Below are 20873 nucleotides of genomic sequence, written 5' to 3' on the forward strand. Positions count from 1 at the left end.
TGCAATAAGCGATTTCTTCATTCATGGTTTGCTTATGTCAGTGCTTGATTACGGATGGAAGAGACCGGTCCATTAGACTCGCATATGTTAACTGGAATTCACAAATTACATTACGCTATAAATAGCTCTGATTATTCACTGTTAAGGGTTCATACACATTTTGACAGATGGAATGTCATGACTTTTCCATGACTTTTAACATTTCCATGTCCAATAATTAATGGCGTCTCCATGTAGCCTATAAATGAAAAAGTAACGATATGCCCTTGATCAAGGCATAATAAATAATAATAATAAATGCACTCTTATGTTATTCTTGATTAAAGCAGAAACCTTTAACAATGAAATACATCTCACAGGGTAGCCTAGATTTGTAAAATCACTTCAAAATCAATGGTGAATTTCATTGATATAAATACTGTCAATCTTATAGACTGGCCGGTTTTTATTCCTCCTGGAGTTGAGTTGACTTTCTGAGTGAGCTAGTAGAGACTAGTAGAGACTGGAGAGAGTGTGATGGGTCAGCTCGCGCTTCTTAACTTGGCTTTTGGCGCTCTCTCTTGGCCTTTTGGCGCATGATCCAAGAGCGCACGAGGATACATGAGCACACTGGTGACTTTCCCCTTTAGACTCGCTTGAAGACAGTACCAATGTATGTTCTATAAAGAACATATACAGGTACTTGTACTTTAGCACGACCCACACTACATGTAGGTACAATAAGGACTTTACCTTTTTTTTGTGTAGTATAGTGATAGCACATGCCTGTAGGTCTACTGGCCCAGTTGTATATACCAAACCACTGTATTCTGCCTTGCTGACCTAGTCTCTGACCTCTCTACTCAGCTTCAACATATTAACAGGCCTTCAATATAGGCAAAAATAATAAAATATAATATAATATATGGGTTTATGAATAGAATACAATGTAACATACAACTAATATGGCTGTAAATTGCACTAAAACTCGTTGAATAAGGACTTCAGCCACCTGAGCCACGGCATATTCACTCCGCTAACATCCAGAAGGAGGAGACTACAGGTCCATCAAAGCTGGGACCTGGAGTCTGATAAACAGCTTCAATCTCCAGGCAATCAGACTGTCAAACAGTCATCACCAGCTAACCTCCGGCCTGTCCTGAACTTTAGACACTGTCACTAGCCGATTACCACTTGATACTCTACCCTGCACCTTTGAGACTGCATTCGGGAAGTATTCAGACCCCTTACCTTTTTCCACATTTTGTTACGTTACAGCCTTTGTACTCATCAATCTACACACCATACCCCATAATGAAAAAGAGAAATACCTTATTTACATAAGTATTCAGACCCTTTGCTATGAGACTCAAAATTGAGTTCAGACGCATCCTGTTTCCATTGATCATCCTTGAGATGTTTCTACAACTTAATTGGAGTCCACCTGTGGAAAATTCAATTGATTGGACATGATTTGAAAAGACCCACACCTGTTTATATACGGTCCTACAGTTGACAGTGCCAGTCAGAGCAAATCGGGGGAGAAGGGCCTTGGTCAGGGAGGTGACCAAGAACCCGATGGTCACTCTGAAAGACCTCCAGAGATCCTCTGTGGAGGTGAAACTTTCAGGACAACTATCTCTGCAGCCCTCCACCAATTATCCCTTTATGGTACAATGGCCAAACAGAAGCCACTCCTCAGTAAAAGGCACATGACAGCCCACTTATAGTTTGCCAAAAGGCACCTAAAGGACTCTCAGATCATGATAAACAAGATTATCCAGTCTGATGAAACCAAAATTGAACTCTAGCCTGAATGCTAAGCGTCACGTCTGGAGGAAACCTGCCACCATCCCTACGGTGAAACATTGTGGTGGCAGCATCATGCTGTGGGGATGTTTTTCAGTGGCAGGGACTGGACGACTAGTCAGGATTGAGGGAAAGATAAACGGAGCAAAGTACAGAGATCCTTGATGAAAACCTGCTCTTGTAAGGGTTTTCTTCTGGTGAAAGAGAGGCGGACCAAAATGCAGCGTGGTGGTTATTCATGTTTTTAATAAAGATAACTATACATGAACAGACTATACAAAACAAGAAAAGTGAAAAACCTAAACAGTCCTATCTGGTGCAAACACAGAGACAGGAACAATCACCCACAAAACCCAACACAAAACAGGCTACCTAAATATGGTTCCCAATCAGAGACAATGACTAACACCTGCCTCTGATTGAGAACCATATCAGGCCAAACATAGAAATAGACAAACCAGACACACAACATAGAATGCCCACCCAGCTCACGTCCTGACCAACACTAAACCAAGGAAAACACATACAAACGATGGACAGAATGTGACAGCTCTAAAGCGCTCAGAACCTCAGACTGAGGCGAAGGTTCACCTTCCAACAGGACAACGACCCTAAACACACAGCCAAGACAACGCAGGATTGGTTTCGGGACAAGTCTCTGAATGTCCTTGCCAGAGGACATTCAGAGCCAGAGCCCGGACTTGAACCAGATAGAACATCTCTGGGGGGAAGAAAACGATTTCATACATTTTAGAACAAGGCTGTAAAGTAACAAAATGTGGAAAAATGAAAGGGGTCTGAATAGTTTACAAATGCACTGTACATAAAGACTCATTGAACACTGGTCACTTGAATAATGTTTCCATATGCATATACTGCATTTTAGTTGTGGCTCATCCTATGTAACTACTGCTGTACACACTTTTTCTATTCACACATGCTACTGTCCATATTGTCTATACACACCATTCACATACATACAGTGGCTTGCGAAAGTATTCACCCCCCTTGACATTTTTCCTATTTTGTTGTTTTACAACCTGGAATTAAAATGTATTTTTTTGTTGGGGGGGTTGTATTATTTACACAACATGCTTACCACATTGAAGATGCTAAATATTTTTTCTTGTGAAACAAACAAGAAATAAGACAAAAAAACGGAAAACCTGAGCATGCATAACTATTCACCCCCCCCCCCCCCAAAGCCGCCTTTTGCATTAATTACAGCTGCAAGTCCCTTGGGTTATGTCTCTATAAGCTTGGCACATCGAGCCACTGAGATTTTCGCTCATTCTTCAAGGCAAAACTGCTGCAGCTCCTTCAAGTTGGATGGGTTCCGCTGCAGTACAGCAATCTTCAAGTCATACCACAGATTCTCAATTGGATTGAGGTCTGGGCTTTGACTAGGCCATTCCAAAACATTTAAATGTTTCCCCTTAAACCACTCGAGTGTTGCTTTAGCAGTATGCTTAGTGTCATTGTCCTGCTGGAAGATAAACCTCCGTCCCAGTCTCAAATCTCTGGAAGACTGAAACAGGTTTCCCTTAAGAATTTCCCTGATTTTAGTGCCATCCATCATTCCTTCAATTCTGACCAGTTTCCCAGTTCCTGCAGATGAAAAACATTTTTATTTTTTCCCCCACATTAATTTAACCAGGTAGGCCAGTTGAGAACAAGTTCTCATTTACAACTGCGACCTGGCCAAGATAAAGCAAAGCAGTGCGACAAAAAACAACAGAGTTACACATGGGATAAACACAAGTACAGTCAATAAGACTATAGAAAAATCTAAATACTGTGTGTGCAAATGGAGTAATGAGGTAAGGCAATAAATAGGCCATAGTAGCAAAGTAATTACAATTTAGCAAATTAACACTGGAGTGATATATGTGCAGACGATGATGTGCAAGTAGAAATACTGGTGTGCAAAAGAGCAAAAAAGTAAATAAAAACAATATGGGGATGAGGTAGGTAGTTGGATGGGCTATTGACAGATGGGCTATTTACAGATGGGCTATTTACAGATGGGCTATGTACAGCTGCAGCGATCGGTAAACTGCTCAGATAGCTGATGCTTAAAGTTAGTGAGGGAGATATGTCTCCAACTTCAGCAATTTTTGCAATTCGTTCCACATGCCTTTTGGCGAACACCACACGGGTTTGCTTATTTTTTTTCTTATTTCTGGCCACTCTTCTGTAAAGACCAGCTCTGTGGAGTGTACGGCTTAGTGGTCCTATGGACAGATACTCCAATCTCCTCTGTGGAGCTTTGCAGCTCCTTCAGGGTTATCTTTGGTCTCTTTGTTGCCTCTGTGATTAATACCCTCCTTGCCTGGTCAGTGGGTTTTGGTGTGCGGCCCTCTCTTGGCAGGTTTGTTGTGGTGCCATATTCTTTCCATTTTTCTATTATGGATTTAATGGTGCTCCGTGGGATGTTCAATGTTTCTGATATTTTATTTTAACCCAACCCTGATCTGTACTTCTCCACAACTTTGTCCCTGACCTGTTTGGAGAGCTCCTTGGTCTTCATGGTGACATTTGGTGGCGCCCCTTGCTCAGTACTGAGTCTGTACTGCTCAGTACAGACTCTGGGGCCTTTCAGAACAGGTGTATACATACTGAGATCATGTGACAGATCATATGACTCTTAGATTGCGCACAGTTGGACTTTATTTAACTAATTGTGTGACTTCTGAAGGTAATTGGTTGAACCAGATCTTATTTAGGGGCTTCATAGCGAAGGGGGTGAATACATATGCACACACCACTTTTTTGTTTTTTTATTTTTAGATTTTTTTTAAACAAGTACTTTTTTTCATTTCACTTCACCAATTTGGACTATTTTGTGTATGTCCATTACATGAAATCCAAATAAATATCCATTTAAATTACAATTTGTAATGCAACAAAATAGGATTTTTTTTAGTTACACTGTATATACACACTGTGTATTTATTAATACAGGGCCCACTGGATTCATGACATAGCTTACTCCTATATATCTACTGCTGTACAAATAAATTCTCAGTAGGCCTATATCTTCTGTAAATAGATTCGGAGCATATACAGTACCAGTCCAAAGCTTGGACACACCTACTCTTTCAAGGATTTTTCTTTATTTTGACTACTTTCTATATTGTAGAATAATAGTGAAGACATCCAAACTATGAAATAACACATATGGATTCATAGAGTAACCAAAAAAGGTGTTAAACAAATCGAAATATATTTGAGATTCTTCAAAGTAGTCACCCTTTGCCTTGATGACAGCTTTGCACACTCTTGGCATTCTCTCAACCAGCTTCGCCTGGACTGCTTTCCCAACAGTCTTGGAGGAGTTCCCACATATGCTGAGCAGTTGATGGCTGCTTTTTCCTTCATTCTCCGGTCCAACTCATCCCAAACCATCTCAATTGGGTTGAGGTTGTTTGATTGTGGAGGCCAGATCATCTGATGCAGCACTCCATCACTCTCCTTCTTGGTCAAATAGCCCTTACACAGACTGGAGGTGTGTTGGGTCATTGTCCTGTTTAAAAACAAATGATATTCCCACTAAGCACAAATCAGATGGGATGGCGTATTGCTACAGAATGCTGTGGAAGACATGCTGGTTAAGTGTGCCTTGAATTCTAAATAAATCACAGACAGTGTCACCAGCAAAGCATCCCACACCATCACACCTCCTCATCCATGTTTCCCGGTGGGAACCACACATGCGGAGATCATCCGTTCACCTACTCTGCGTCTCACAAAGACCAAAAATCTCACATTTGGACTCATCAGACCAAAGGACAGATTTCCTCCAGTCTAATGTTCAGCGCTCATGTTTGTTTGCCCAAGCAAGTCTCTTCTTCTCTTCTTATTGATGTCCATGAAGGCCTGATTCACGCAGTCTCCTCTGAACAGTTGATGTTGAGATGTGTCTGTTACTTGAACTCTGTGAAGAATTAATTTGGGCTGCAATTTCTGAGGTGCAGTTAACTCTATTGAACTTATCATCTGCAGCAGAGGTAACTCAGTCTTTTCTGTGGCGGTCCTCATGAGAGCCAGTATAATCATAGCGCTTCATGGTTTTTGAGACTGCACTTGAAGAAACTTTGAAAGTTCTTGATATTTTCTGGGATGGACTGACCTTCATGTCTTAAAGTAATGATGGACTGTCGTTTCTTTTTGCTTATTTGAGCTGTTCTTGCCATAATATGGACTTGATCTTTTACCAAATAGGGCTATCTTCGTACACCACCCCTACCTTGTCACAACACAACTGATTGGCTCAACCACATTAAAAGAAGGAAAGAAATTCCACAAATGAACTTTTAACAAGGCACACCTGTTAACTATTTATATTTTTTACAACTTTTACTTCACTACATCACTAAAGAAAATAATGTTATTTTTACTCCATACATTTTCCCTGACACCCAAAAGTACTCGTTACATTTTAAATTCTTAGCAGGACAGAACATGGTCCAATACATACACTTATCATTAGAACATCCCTGGTCATCCCTGCTGAATCTGATCTGGAGGAATCACTAAACACAAATGCTTTGTTTATAAATTATGTCTGAGTGTTGGAGTGTGCCTCTGGCTGACCATACATTAAAAAAGAAAGAAATTGTGCTGTCTGGTCTGCTTAATATAATGATTTTTTAAAAATATTTGTACTTTTACTTTCGATACTTAAGTATATTTTAGCAATTCTATTTACTTTTGATATTTAAGTATATTTAAAATCAAATACTTTTAGACTTTTACTCAAGCAGTATTTTACTGAGTGACTTTCACATTTTATATTAAGGTATCTTTACCTTTCCTCAAGTATGACAATTGGGTACTTTTCGGTTAATTGGATTCATTCAAGATTTAATGTTTAATAAAAAAACAGAATATGATTATTTGTGTAGGCTACTTGTTTGGCATTGTACTATATAGTTTTTAAAGCAGCAATAAGCATTAAAACAAGTGAAAGCGTTTCCCTTCCCATGTTACCGTAGAAAGCGTGGGGGGGGGGGGGGGGGGAGAAATTAGAGCATTTTCAAATTCATAGAGCGATGGATGCAACTGACCATCCATGATGTCAACATTTTGTTTATCCATGTTTTGTGGCTATAGTGTTTAAGTTGACTGTGTTTACAAGGAAAACAAGCTTATATTTGGGGTTACGATGGGGTTTGGAGAGTTGAACTAAGCTCATGAGGCAATTTCTAAGTTTAATTTTCAAGAATCGATGGGTGCAAATAATGAATTAGAAATCAAATAATGGATGTAGCAACTACAGATTGCCCCTTTAACATAGGCCCGACGTCATTTGGGTATTTCCGCACCATTTGAGGGGGAGGTGGTAAGTTGCATTGGAGTCTCGAAGTTGGGGGTGGCGAGAGGGAGGCGAAAGAACAAGCTGTCAAGAGAAGGTGACACGGTGTTTAAGGGACAAACAACCTATAGGGAAAAGGCTATTCGATTAATCACGGTGGCCGACGTTGGAAATGGATGGTAAGTTTGTTTACAAACTGATCCGCAAGGTAAATGCATGTTGGAGTGTCGTGGAAAACTTAGCAATTTGTTTTGCTCACAAGGGTGAAGCCCGCATACCATTGGTCTTGTACTACGTCAGGAAGAGTCAATACAAAATAATGGAGATAATTGGCGCTGACTTGCCAGCACTGTACTAGGAAGTAGATAGGCCTACGTCTATTAGGCCATAGCTCTAGAATTGCACATCATATATAGTAGAACTATGTTCATTGTGGATGATTTAAAAATATTTATTATCCAAACATTAGAGTAGAACGGCAGTCAAGCGCCTATGTGATTGTCCAAGATGTTTTACTTTCGCCGCAAGGTAATATTTAACTCGTAGGCCTATGAAAATATATACAATTTTGACACTTAATTGATCAGGGGACGCCGTTGTACCCGAGATTACATCGTAAAATAAATTATGAACGTATGCTAGCTGTGGGTAAACGTTTGCAATGTAACGTTATGAAATTATCCTACGTCATCAATGTTTTGTGCGTATATATAGGTTAATAGCTTGTTAATAAAGCCACGCAACAATATGACATTACGAAAAGTTACGTTGTAGACTTGAAGGTCGACAATCAACAAACATGGAAGGCATCCCTTTCTCTTAGAGTGGCCATTTCAAAGAAAAGTCATCCACGAAACAGTGGTGGGAGGGGCTATGAACAAGCGCCACAAATCAAGTTTCCAGTATTTTTCTATGAACCAGGACAGTCTTTTAATATGAACTAGGAGAGTCTTTTTCTATGAACCAGGATAGTCTTTTAATATGAACTAGGGGAGTATTTTTCTATGAACCAGGACAGTCTTTTTCTATGAACCAGGACAGTCTTTTAATATGAACTAGGAGCGTCTTTTTCTATGAACTAGGATAGTATTTTTCTATGAACTAGGATAGTATTTTTCTATGAACTAGGATAGTATTTTTCTATGAACTAGGATAGTATTTTTCTATGAACTAGGATAGTATTTTTCTATGGACTAGGATAGTATTTTTCTATGAACTAGGATAGTATTTTTCTATGAACTAGGATAGTATTTTTCTATGAACTAGGATAGTATTTTTCTATGAACCAGGACAGTCTTCTTTTCTATGAACCAGGACAGTATTTTAATATGAACTAGGAGAGTCTTTTTCTATGAAACAGGAGAGTCTTTTAATATGAATCAGGACAGTCTTTTTCCATGTACCAGGGCAGTGCATTTAGTGAAGATGTGTTAAATTGAACTCTGCTCACAGACACAATAGGAGCCATGTAATCTGAGACCTTTTATTGTCCCTGTCTAAATATGTTTCTTTATTCATTCGCCGTACACTTACAGGGCAATCCTGGCAGGTCAAACATTATGAGCGATTATGCCTTGTCTGCTATTGTGTTTAAGATCAACCTCCAGTGTTTTCAATGCAAACCTATTGACTTCTACTGTTAGTTAACACCCTTCTGCATATGGAGGAGATGAATCTCTATCGCAGATCTGTGCTGAACTGTTGTGATCTTCAATGGCACCAGTTCCTGTGGGCCTTTACTTACCAGAGAGTAGAGGGAAATTATAGGTTGTGGATTTTGATTTATCATCCTTTCTTACGGATTTCTTTCTTATACTAAATGTTTGTCAATTCCTCCCATCTCCTTAGGAATTTATGGATGGGAACAGCCCCCTTTGAACCAAGGTAATGCGATTTCTATCACTCTTGTGTAACTGTTTCCTGTTCATGTTGATGGGTGACAATCAGTGAGTCAACTTTTTGGCTTCTCCCTCATGAATGTATTGACTTGGATCTTCAGCTTTGCTTTAAAACACATACAAACATGATGAATCACAGCTGTTGCGAAAGCTCAACACTGCTTTAGGTACATTACATTGTGATAGTTTAGAGGTGCACTAGGACCTTCATTACATTGTGCTCCCCCCTCTCTCTATGATATATATATATATCTATCTATCTCTCTCCATATATATATGTATATATGTATATATGTATATATATATGTGTATGTATATGTGTATATATATGTGTATGTGTATGTGTATATATATATGTATATATGTATATGTATATGTATATATATATATATGTATATGTGTATGTATATGTATATATATATAATCTCATATATATATATATAATCTCATATCTGTCTCTCTCTCTGTGTGTGTGCAGGTAATCCCTTCATTGAGATCATTGAACAGCCCAAGCAGAGGGGCATGAGGTTCAGGTACAAGTGTGAGGGGCGCTCTGCGGGAAGCACCCCGGGAGAGAAGAGCAATGACACCACCAAGACACACCCCGCCATTAAGGTGAGGGCGCCCTTTAATCACACAGATAATCAACCTGTCATTTTCTAATGATTCCATGCCATTGTTTACTCTGTAGCTTAATGAATTCATTCCGAGACCTTAAAGGGATACTTCGTAATTTTGGCAATGAGCCCCTTTATCTACTTCACCAGTTTTAGATTAACTCGTGGGTACCATTTGTATGTCTCTGTATCCAGTATGAAGGAAGTTAGAGGTCGATTTCTCGAGCCAATGCTAACTAGTTCAATGACGAAGTCTATCGGTAGTGGATACCCATAGACTTCCAGTCATTGCGCTAGCGCTAGGTAGCAATTGTGCTAGCACTAGCTAGCAACTTCCTTCAAACTGTACGCAGAGACATAAAAATGCTATCCACAAGTTCATCTGACTCTGGGAAGTAGATGAAGGGCATCATTGCCAAAATCTTGATGTATCCCTTTAATAATTGTAGCTAAGTCACCATATATTCTGAGATAGTCGATGGCTCAACTATTAATCAAAGTAAGATTTGTTATACAAACGAGACGTTTTGTCTAGTTATAACCATGGTATAGCAGTCTAATCAGTACTGCATTATGCTTTACGACACTTGATTTATAGAGATTTGAAGGTGATAAGGAAGTGGTGGAGATTCTAAGGTGAGTGATGATACTCATTCTGCTAACCTGGCTGGTCCCATGCAGGTGCACAACTACAATGGCCCCCTGCGTGTCCGCGTCTCCTTGGTGACCAAGAACCCACCTCACAAGCCCCACCCCCACGAACTGGTGGGGAAAGACTGCAAACATGGTTACTATGAGGCAGACCTGCAGGAGAGACGAGTGCACAGGTTAGACGGAGGGTCCCTGTGTGTGTGTTTGGGGCTTGAGGGTGGGTGTGAGGGCAGGTCTGTGAAAATTACTAGACAGGTGTGGATATGTGTGTACCTGTGTGTGTGTGTGGGCAGATTTGTTAGTGGGTGGGGGTGTGATGAAATACAAAGAAACATAATGTTTGTTTTGTGCAGAGTGTACCTGCCAACATCTTGATAGAGGACATATACTTGGATGACGAAAGGGTACCAGTTAATGATTTATATAACCATTCAGGATAAGTTGTTTCACATAGTCTTCGTTTGTAAAGGCCAGAAGCAGAGGATGGTTGAATAAGCACCCTCTTGTGTGTCGATATCTACAGTGTCTCACTTTCACACACGTTCACTCTGACCCCTTGTCTTACTGTCTGCTCTCAGTTTTCAGAACCTGGGCATTCAGTGTGTGAAGAAAAAGGATGTGGCCGAGGCAGTTTCCTGTAGGCTGCAGACCCAAAACAACCCCTTCAACAGTGAGCACACACACATTTGTTTTACTATCCTTGTGGGTACCGAACAATTGATTCCCTTTCAAAATGATATTTTCTCTAACTCCTGACCCCTACGCTTAAAATAGCCTTTTTCCTTGTGGGGACTGGCGAACTGTCCCCACTTGTCCGAATTGTCCTTATTTTACTGTCCTTGTGAGTACTTCTGGTCCCCATAAGGATCGGTAAACCAAAAACACACACACACCGTACGTGACAATCCACTGTCATAACATTATACCAGTTATATAATTCACTCCTCCAATCTAATTTTCATGTTTGTTTACCTTGGTTAATTCCAATAATACCATGTGAGTCGGAATTTATTTTCCCTCTGTTGACTGTGACTTACTGGCTATCTGATACCGACTGTATCCTATCCTATCTCCGATGCCACACCAATTTGCTTTGTGTCTGATGTGCTGTTTTGCCTGCAGTTCCTGAGGCAAACATGTGGGAGGAGTTTGACCTAAATGCAGTGAGGCTGTGTTTCCAGGCCTCGATCACTCTGCCTACCGGGGAACTCTGCCCTCTGGAGCCCGTGGTGTCCCAGCCCATCTACGACAACAGTGAGTCTGCTACACACACACCAAACGCTCACCGAGTACACACTGACTCCCTCGTCTGTCACTGTTCTGTCCTGGGTGTTCCTGTTTTATTGTGTACATACAAGCAGTAACCCAGAGGGAGCAAAATCACACAAAAAGAGGAGGAAAAACCGAAAGAATAAATACAAGAATCACGGTAAACGCAAAACAAATTGCGTACATGTATATTCACATTTGGGCTGTCAAACGTTTCTAATAAGCGAGTTAATGGCATGAGTAAATTGCGATGGATCACAGTTTTTGAATTTGCTCAAATTTGGCGCTAAATACGTTTTTTTTGTCTTTCTATTTGATCATCAGTGCATTAAATAGCAGGCAAACGATGCGTTGACTGTAAGTGTCAGGAACACAGAAGGATCTACATCAGAACGTTTGAACATTTTCCCCATTAACAACACAGAAGGATCTACATCAGAACGTTTGAACATTTTCCCCATTAACAACACAGAAGGATCTACATCAGAACGTTTGAACATTTTCCCCATTAACAACACAGAAGGATCTACATCAGAACGTTTGAACATTTTCCCCATTAACAACACAGAAGGATCTACATCAGAACGTTTGAACATTTTCCCCATTAACAACACAGAAGGATCTACATCAGAACGTTTGAACATTTTCCCCCATTAACAACACAGAAGGATCTACATCAGAACGTTTGAACATTTTCCCCCATTAACAACACAGAAGGATCTACATCAGAACGTTTGAACATTTTCCCCATTAACAACACAGAAGGATCTACATCAGAACGTTTGAACATTTTCCCCATTAACAACACAGAAGGATCTACATCAGAACGTTTGAACATTTTCCCCATTAACAACACAGAAGTCACTGGAACATTCAGCTATTGATGCTCCCAATGTTTTAAGTCGGCCTGCTTCCTCTCATCAATGCCCTTGTTGTTTAACACTTGCACACACACTTTTCTTTCCTTACACACACCTTTTTAAGTACTGTTAAAGCTTCAGCCATTCTAAATGGGTGTGACTATAGGGAAAAAAAAGACCTGGCTTTATGGATACAAAGAGCTTTTAAAATTGTCTGACAATGTTATGAAAACACTAACCATCTAGTGTTCAGGTAACTTTACACACATAGGCCTACGTGCTCTTCCCTTCCTCCCACACCCTCTCTCACTTACTCCCACTCTCACACACATCCTCTCTGACACACACACACAATCATACACACCCCACAATTTTGGCAGGTGATCTTACTAATATACAAATGTTGTTGTACATTAAAACCCCAAGCCTGCACAGTACAACGTTCGGTTCAAACCAGCTTTTGAGAGTGTCCCCCCCCCCTTCTTCACAGCTGTTGAAACTGCTCAAATTGCATTTCTTGAAAAGAAATGTGGACATTTGGGTTATAACCACAGAGCATGAGAGCGGGACATCATTTTCCTAAGAACTCAACAACATATTTCCAAAGAACTTCCAACAGTTAAACAGTGCCAAAACATATGTTTCACATTTGACTCCGTGTCAGTTTCACTCATTCATGAAGCCCCTTCACACTCCATCTCTATCGTTTCTGTCTCGCAGGAGCACCCAACACAGCAGAACTGAAGATCTGTCGAGTGAACAGAAACTCTGGAAGCTGCATAGGGGGGGATGAGATCTTCTTACTTTGTGACAAAGTGCAAAAAGGTTTCTGTCACACACACACACACACACACACACACACACACACACACACACACACACACACACACACACACACACACACGCTTCTATTTTTGTTGGCATTAATGAGTTGAGCCTTTTAGTTTCTTTAACCTTACGCCAGCGGCTTTGTTCATGTATGTCTTTTTGTTGTTGTAGTTCCTCTTTGCCAGACACAGATTTGAAAGTATTGTGTGTATATAAGCCCACTGGTAACCACTTGTTTAATTGGTCAAACTTAACCTAGTTCATTGGTTCTATATCCTTCCTGTATGACATGTAAAAAGGGGGCCAATGAAAGAATGTTGTTACAGAATGTTACCAAGTCAGTTAGATCGGCTGGGGGAATTGATTCTAAGCCGGTCTCTCACATCTCACTGTCCCACCCCTCCTCCTTCCCATCCCCTCTCCCACCCCTCCTCCTTCCCATCCCCTCTCCCACCCCTCCTCCTTCCCATCCCCTCTCCCACCCCTCCTTCCCATCCCCTCTCCCACCCCATTCTTTCTCCCCTCCACAGAGGACATCGAGGTGCGGTTCTTCCAGGGCTCGTGGGAGGGGAAGGGCACCTTCTCCCAAGCGGACGTACACAGGCAGGTGGCCATTGTGTTCTGCACCCCGCCCTACTGCGACACCAACCTGACCGAGCCAATCCGAGTGAAGATGCAGCTCCGCAGGCCCTCGGATCGTGAGGTCAGCGAGCCAATGGACTTCCAGTTCCTGCCCTCTGACCCAGGTCACTTCCCTTTCCGTTGTTGCGATGGCGATCCACTTTGTTTTCTATGGCATAACTCCTGTGGCCTGTGTGGTTGTCATGCAAAACATTTTACCCAGGCTAACTCTAGAATCTTTCACTGTACAGATGAATATAGACTGATGGAGAAGAGAAAACGGACAGAGGGAATGTTACAGAATCTGAAGCTGGGGTCCCTGATGTCGGGTAAGTGTCTAAAATGATCCATGTCGCTGAACTAGACAGCTGTGTCCTCTGATGGTTTTAGTGTGTGATGGTGTATGTTTGAATTCCAGGGACCATGTCAGCAGAGACGAGGCCGTTCAACATTGCCAGGAGAACAGTCACCGCCAAGCCAGCAGCTAGCCAGCCTGGTAAACCATACTATTTATTTGGCTGTTTATTATTAATGGGTGTGTTAATACGGTAAAGGGTGTTGTTCTATATGTAACATTCTATATGTTATTAAAAGTTAACATAGATACTACTGTTAAGGGACCCTACGTTTATTTGTACATTTGCCAGTATACAGAATTGGGTAAGGGACAGTGGCATTGACTGTGTTTCTCTTGCAGTGATGAACCCAGTGGCGCCCCCTAGTGCCTTCTCTGTGAAGCCCCAGCCCTACTACAACGGCCCCCAGCCAGGCAAGTTGTTTCAAACCCAGCCCAAAGCAGAAGCCTCCTCCACCGCAGCCGAGACCTGGAAGTTCCTCAACAGCCTGACTCTGGACTCGCAGCCCAAAGCCACCCCCGTGGCCAGCTTCACCACCAACCCCCAGGCCTCTGCAGCCGCAGCCGCCTCCTCCCAGGCCTTTCCCACCGTAAACCTGTTGGACTTCAACGGATTCGCTTTCCACAACTTTGCTTGTCCCCAGGAGCCGGTGAGTGCAGCCCCTACACCAGAGCCCACCTCTACCTTCGGGGTCCAAGGCTCCCAGTTCAAGGTGGATGAGGAGCTACCCGAATTCCCCAGCTTTTCTGAGGCACAAGCGCCAGGGACTCTAGATAGTATAAACATTGAAGAATTCCAGGCTATGCTGGGCCAGAGTTGTCTGGCTGGAGAAGGGCCAAAGAGCAGTGAGGCGTCAGCCCCTCAGGAACCCTGCCACTTACCCTCCACCAACACTGTGGCCAACAACGCGGCCCAGAACCAAGCAGACCCAGCCAACCACCACACCGGCTGTGGCGGCAGCACCTGGATGAACTACCCTAACAGCATTGTCAGCCTGCTCCAGAACGAGGGCGTGATGGAGAGTTCCCCCGGCAACGCCAGCCAGCCGGCCGCCCTTGACGACCTGGACGTCTTAAGCTCCATGGACGAAGACCGTCTCATGTCCATCCTGAACAGTGGCAACCAATACAGTTTTGTGCCTGGACATCAGACCTAAGAGACAACTGTGTGATTTGACTGACATGTTTACTGACATAATCCCCCTGGTAGACTACTTTTATCTGTGCCCTTGAGATCCTGGGCCCGGTTGCATAAAACAACTTAAGTTAATTTCCCCCTTGTATTTTCCTGTAACTTTAAGTCAGTTGCACAAGATGTGTGAATTTTCCCTGTTTTAAATTAAGTACAAAAGTTAAGGGTGTCCACGAGGTCCCTTAACTGCCTCATTATGTATGGTTATCAATGGAAACGACATGTATAGAGGTGAATGTTGATTTTCATCTGCTCTGGTTACAAAAGGAAAACGTCAACCAGCTAGCTACTTAGCTAAACAATGGAAGGTGCACGATCCATGGCTACAGAGCTAGCTGGCTAGTTAGCTCCAGCTACAGTGGGGCAAAAAAGTATTTAGTCAGCCACCAATTGTGCAAGTTCTCCCACTTAAAAAGATGAGAGGCCTGTATTTTCGTCATAGGTACACTTCAACTATGACAGACAAAATGAGAAAGAAAAATCCAGAAAATCACATTGTAGGATTTTTACTGAATTTATTTGCAAATTATGGTGGAAAATAAGTATTTGGTCAATAACAAAAGTTTATCTCAATACTTTGTTATATACCCTTTGTTGGCAATGACAGAGGTCAAAGTTTTCTGTAAGTCTTCACAAGGTTCGTAGGGTGTTATTGATGGTAGGCTTTGTTACTTTGGTCCCAGCTCTCTGCAGGTCCTTCACTAGGTTTCCCCTGTGTGGTTCTGGGATTTTTGCTCACCTTTCTTGTGATCATATTGACCCCACGGGGTGAGTCTTACGTGGCGCCCCAGATCGAGGGAGATTATCAGTGGTCTTGTATGTCTTCCATTTCCTAATAATTGCTCCCACAGTTGATTTCTTCAAACCAAGCTGCTTACCTATTGCAGATCAGTCTTCCCAGCCTGGTGCAGGTCTACAATTTTGTTTCTGGTGTCCTTTGACATCTCTTTGGTCTTGGCCATAGTGGAGTTTGGAGTGTGACTGTTTGAGGTTGTGGACAGGTGTATTTTATACTGATAACAAGTTCAAACAGGTGCCATTAATACAGGTAACGAGTGGAGGACAGAGGAGCCTCTTAAAGAAGAAGTTACAGGTCTGTGAGAGCCAGAAATCTTGCTTGTTTGTAGGTGACCAAATACTTATATTCCACCATAATTTGCAAATAAATTCATAAAAAATCCTACAATGTGATTTCCTGGATTTTTTCTCTCTCATTTTGTCTGTCATAGTTGAAGTGTAACGGCGTTCTTCGTTTGTAGAATGAGAGTCGGACCGAAATGCAGCGTAGTGGTTACTCATGTCTTTAATGAACAAAGATCGTGATAAATGAAATAACTTATACATATACAAAAACAACAAACGGAACGTGAAACCTATTACATACAGCCTATCTGGTGAAACGACACAAAGACAGGAACAATCACCCACGAAATACACAGCGAAACCCAGGCTACCTAAATACGGTTCCCAATCAGAGACGACGAGAATCACCTGACTCTGATTGAGAACCGCCTCAGGCAGCCAAGCCTATACAACACCCCTAATCAGCCGCGATCCCAAATACTACAAACCCCAATACGAACATACAATATAACATAAACCCATGTCACACCCTGGCCTGATCAAATATATAACGAAAATACAATGACCAAGGCGTGACATGAAGTGTACCCATGATGAAAATTACAGGCCTCTCTCATCTTTAAGTGGGAGAACTTGCACAATTTGGTGGCTGACTAAATACTTTTTTGCCCCACTGTACTCTGTAAGCTAGCTTGACGCACGAGAAAATAATATAAACAAGTTGAGAAAAAAAGTAACTACAAGGAAGTGGTTTATTATCTGAAGCAATTTGGTTATCCTGTGTTGATTGTAGAAGTTCTATTTTGCCATCTCACAAAATGAAAGCGATCTCTTTGAGATGTTTAGTCAGTGAATCTCCATGGTAACCAGATACTCCTTCCGCTATACGTGCCTTCAAACTACCCTAAAACCCCATAAGTATGCCCTTAACTAAGGAAATATTTGAGCGGCTCTATGCAACGCCCTTAAACAATTCCCTTAGGTAAGTGGAAATTAGTCCAAAAGGTAAACCCTTACGGGAAACACTTAAGATTTATGCAACTGGCCAAGCTCCCTTCCAACCCAACTTCCCTTTTGTAACTTTTATGCTATTCTAAAGGGCTTCAAAGGACAGTCATTTGAAGGCTGGCAATTAGAAGAGTCTGAAAGTGATGCTTTCTGCTCTCTTCCCTATGTGGATTGTGGACATGCTTATTAGGACAGCTGCAGAACCCTGCCTGTACACAATTAACAGAGGGAAGGGAGAGCTACAGGGAAGTAGCCCGTTTTGTATCTGCCAGTATGTGAGCAATTGCAACGCCCGAGGATGAGCTGAATCGTCCCTTTTTGTCACCCCTAAAGATACACCCCCACTGGGTTGTGTATAAGCCCAGGCTTGTTTCTGATCTCCAAAGGCAGTGGCTTTTCCTTCTGGTCCCAAACGAGCGTCAGGGTTTCTAAATGACTCCACTTCAGTCATTCAGTTAGAGAATAGGACGAAATCAATTCAAACGTGAAAAGTTTCATTTGATTTAGTCCTGTTCGTCCTCTAAATAGCATTACATTTGAAATCAAACCAGAGCTTGAAAGCCTAGGCCTTTTTGGATGGTCTATTTTTAGTTGAATGATGTGTTGAATTCCAACCATGGCTGTTGATGACTTTGCAGATGCTATACAGGCCTAAATAGCATCATTGATGATAAAAGCGATAAAGTATGGTCACATTTCATTTGCTCTGTTAAACCTACTCTTTGGAATGACGTATAGCAACAGTGAATCTATTTAGTTTTAAAGTGGAGATCTCTCAGCAATCATTCTCACGATAGCACATTGGTAATGGTCAGTGTCAAACATAGCTAATCAGGGCTGGGCTTGGTTAAAACCCTGGATGGGAGACCAAAGGGTAGCTTTGATGGATCAATTCTCTAGTAGGAAGTGCTGCCCAGCCTGTTGTTTTTACTTATACGTTAATTAAAGATCTGACATTGTTTTAACTTCAACATTTTATTACAAGGTTTGTTGTATATGTTGAAATTTGATGACATAATCCTGTGGTTGAAATGTTGATTCAACCAGTTTGTGCCCTGTGGGTATTGGCTAAATATTCGAGGTAAGGAGAAATTGCTGAGCCAACAGACCAGGAGTTGAACCTGCCAACCAATCAATTGATTACAAAATGTGACCATTATTCTATTATGGGGAGTAGGGTGAGTTTAGCATTTTCCCCACTTTCCTTTGAGTGGGTATACTAATGTAGTGGGATATCACCATAAAGCAAGATTGCAATTTCAATGTACATAAGCCTTAGGTGATGATATACACGGAGTATACAAAACATTAGGAACACCTTCCTAATATTGAGTTGCACCCCCCCTTTTACCCTCGGAAACAGCCTCAATTCGTCAGGGCATGGACCCCACAAGGTGTCAAGCGTTCCACAGGGATGCTGGCCCATGTTGATTCCAATGCTTCCCACAGTCGTGTCAAGTTGGCTGGATGTCCTTTGGGTGGTGGACCATTCTTGATACACACCACACTGGAAAGTGTTGAGCGTGGAAAAACCTGCAGCATGGCATTTCTTGACAACAAAACGGTGTGCCTGGCACCATACCACATTCAAAGGCGCTTACATTTAGTCTTGCCCATTCACCCTCCGAATGGCACACATACACAATCCATGTCTCAAGGCTTAAAAATCCTTCTTTACCCTGTCTCCTACCCTTCATCTACACTGATTTTGAAGTGGATTTAACAGTTGGCATCAATATGGGATCATAGCTTTCACCTGATTTGTCTTATGTCATGGAAAGAGCCAGTGTTCTTAATGTTTTGTATACTCTGTGTACGTGTGACCTATAGTACTCACCTTGGTGACGGGATATCTTAACGTTATGTACAGCTTTACCATGTCAACATCTGCAAGTGTAACTTGTCATTTTAGGTTAAAATGTTCAATACATCTTTGGAACAGGAAGGATATTGCTGTTTATAAATGTACAATATGTTAGAATGTATTAGATGCATTGTTAATATATCAGTTAAAAATAAGACTCTTTCCATATCATGTTAATAGTTGAGAGTCAGTATCTCAATATATTTCTGTCCATCACTATGTCAATTATGCTTATTCTCAGTGCAGTTTTCATTATTACATTTTGCTGTATGGTATATGAACATCAGTGGCAGTTTATTTTACATGGTCAATGAGCACGTTTAAACCATAACCTTGTACTTATTCAGTGCTGCTTTAATGAAAAATGTCATATTTTGTACAAGTATAAAGTACCAGTCAAAAGTTTGGACACAACTACCCAATCCAGGGTTTTACTTTATTTAAAAAAAACTATTTTCTACATTGTAGAATAGAGTGGAGACATCAAAAGCATGAAATAACAGATATGGAATCATGTAGTAACCAAAATATTGTTTAAACAAATCAGAATAAAAAAAAAGAGATTTCAAAGTAGCCACCGTTTGCCTTGATGATACACTTATTTTAAGCTATTTGGCAACTGTTGTAATTGAGTGCAAAATATGTTGACGCCAAACATTAAAAAAGGAAAGACATTTTCACGTATAGGCCGGGAGTCAGGATGAAGGTGCAGAAGGTGACTTTAATAATGATAAATGCAGATAAACATAAGCATACAGAACATGAATCAAAACAAACAAATACTGCCTGATGACTGAGGCTACTGAGGGCTAAATAAAGGGAAGGTAATCAAATCTATTTTATATAGCCCTTCTTACATCAGCTGATATTTCAAAGGGCTGTACAGAAACCCAGACTCAAACCCCAAACAGCAAGCAATGCAGGTGTAGAAGCATCATCAAAGTGATGACGTAGCAAGAGAGTACAGCGGCATCTGATAAGACGAGGGGCGGCAGACTGTATTTTTGTATATAACAACTGGTGCATGATATCTAAGGAAGTCTCAAGGTTTTGCTCGCCTGACATAGATTATCTGATGATAAACTGTAGACCACACTATCTACCTAGAGAGTTTTCATCTGTATTTTTCGTAGCTGTCTACAATACCGCCTCAGACTGATGCTGGCACTAAGACCGCACTCAATGAGCTGTGTTCCGCCTTAAGCAAAGAGGAAAACGCACACCCAGAGGTGTCGCTCCTGGTGGCTGGGGACTTTAATGCAGGGAAACTTAAATCAGTTTTACCAAATTTCTATCAGCAGGTTAAATGTGCAACCAGAGGGGAAAAACTCTGGACCACCTTTACTCCACACACAGAGATGCATACAAAGCTCTCCCTCGCCCTCCATTTGGTAAATCTTACCATCATTCTATCAAAAATTCTAGGAAAAATTAAAGCTTGAAGCACCAGTGACTCGATCAATAAAAAAGTGGTCAGGTGAAGCAGATGCTAAACCACAAGACTGTTTTGCTAGCACAGACT

General features: G+C 41.4%; 1 protein-coding gene across 1 annotated transcript; it reads left to right on the plus strand.

Annotated features, from left to right (window-relative positions):
- Positions 1 to 7148: 7148 nt before the first annotated feature.
- LOC124008159 (transcription factor p65-like) lies at positions 7149 to 15851 on the plus strand. The gene is made up of 11 exons (XM_046319221.1): positions 7149 to 7284; positions 8954 to 8989; positions 9482 to 9618; positions 10302 to 10447; positions 10850 to 10941; positions 11394 to 11525; positions 13121 to 13225; positions 13759 to 13974; positions 14101 to 14178; positions 14268 to 14345; positions 14547 to 15851. The coding sequence occupies exons 1-11, from the start codon at positions 7278 to 7280 to the stop codon at positions 15359 to 15361; spliced, it is 1842 nt and encodes a 613-aa protein (XP_046175177.1). The 5' UTR covers positions 7149 to 7277; the 3' UTR covers positions 15362 to 15851.
- The last annotated feature ends 5022 nt before the right edge of the window (positions 15852 to 20873 follow it).

This window comes from Oncorhynchus gorbuscha, linkage group LG21 (genome assembly GCF_021184085.1).
Source record: "Oncorhynchus gorbuscha isolate QuinsamMale2020 ecotype Even-year linkage group LG21, OgorEven_v1.0, whole genome shotgun sequence".
Classification (NCBI taxonomy): Eukaryota; Metazoa; Chordata; class Actinopteri; order Salmoniformes; family Salmonidae; genus Oncorhynchus; species Oncorhynchus gorbuscha.

Excerpts from the sequence above, each read along its gene's own strand:
- LOC124008159 (XM_046319221.1), top strand. Across the intron at positions 11,526-13,120 it reads CCAGCCCATCTACGACAACA|GAGCACCCAACACAGCAGAA; the intron begins GTGAGTCTGCTA and ends TCTGTCTCGCAG. Across the intron at positions 14,179-14,267 it reads GCTGGGGTCCCTGATGTCGG|GGACCATGTCAGCAGAGACG; the intron begins GTAAGTGTCTAA and ends TTTGAATTCCAG.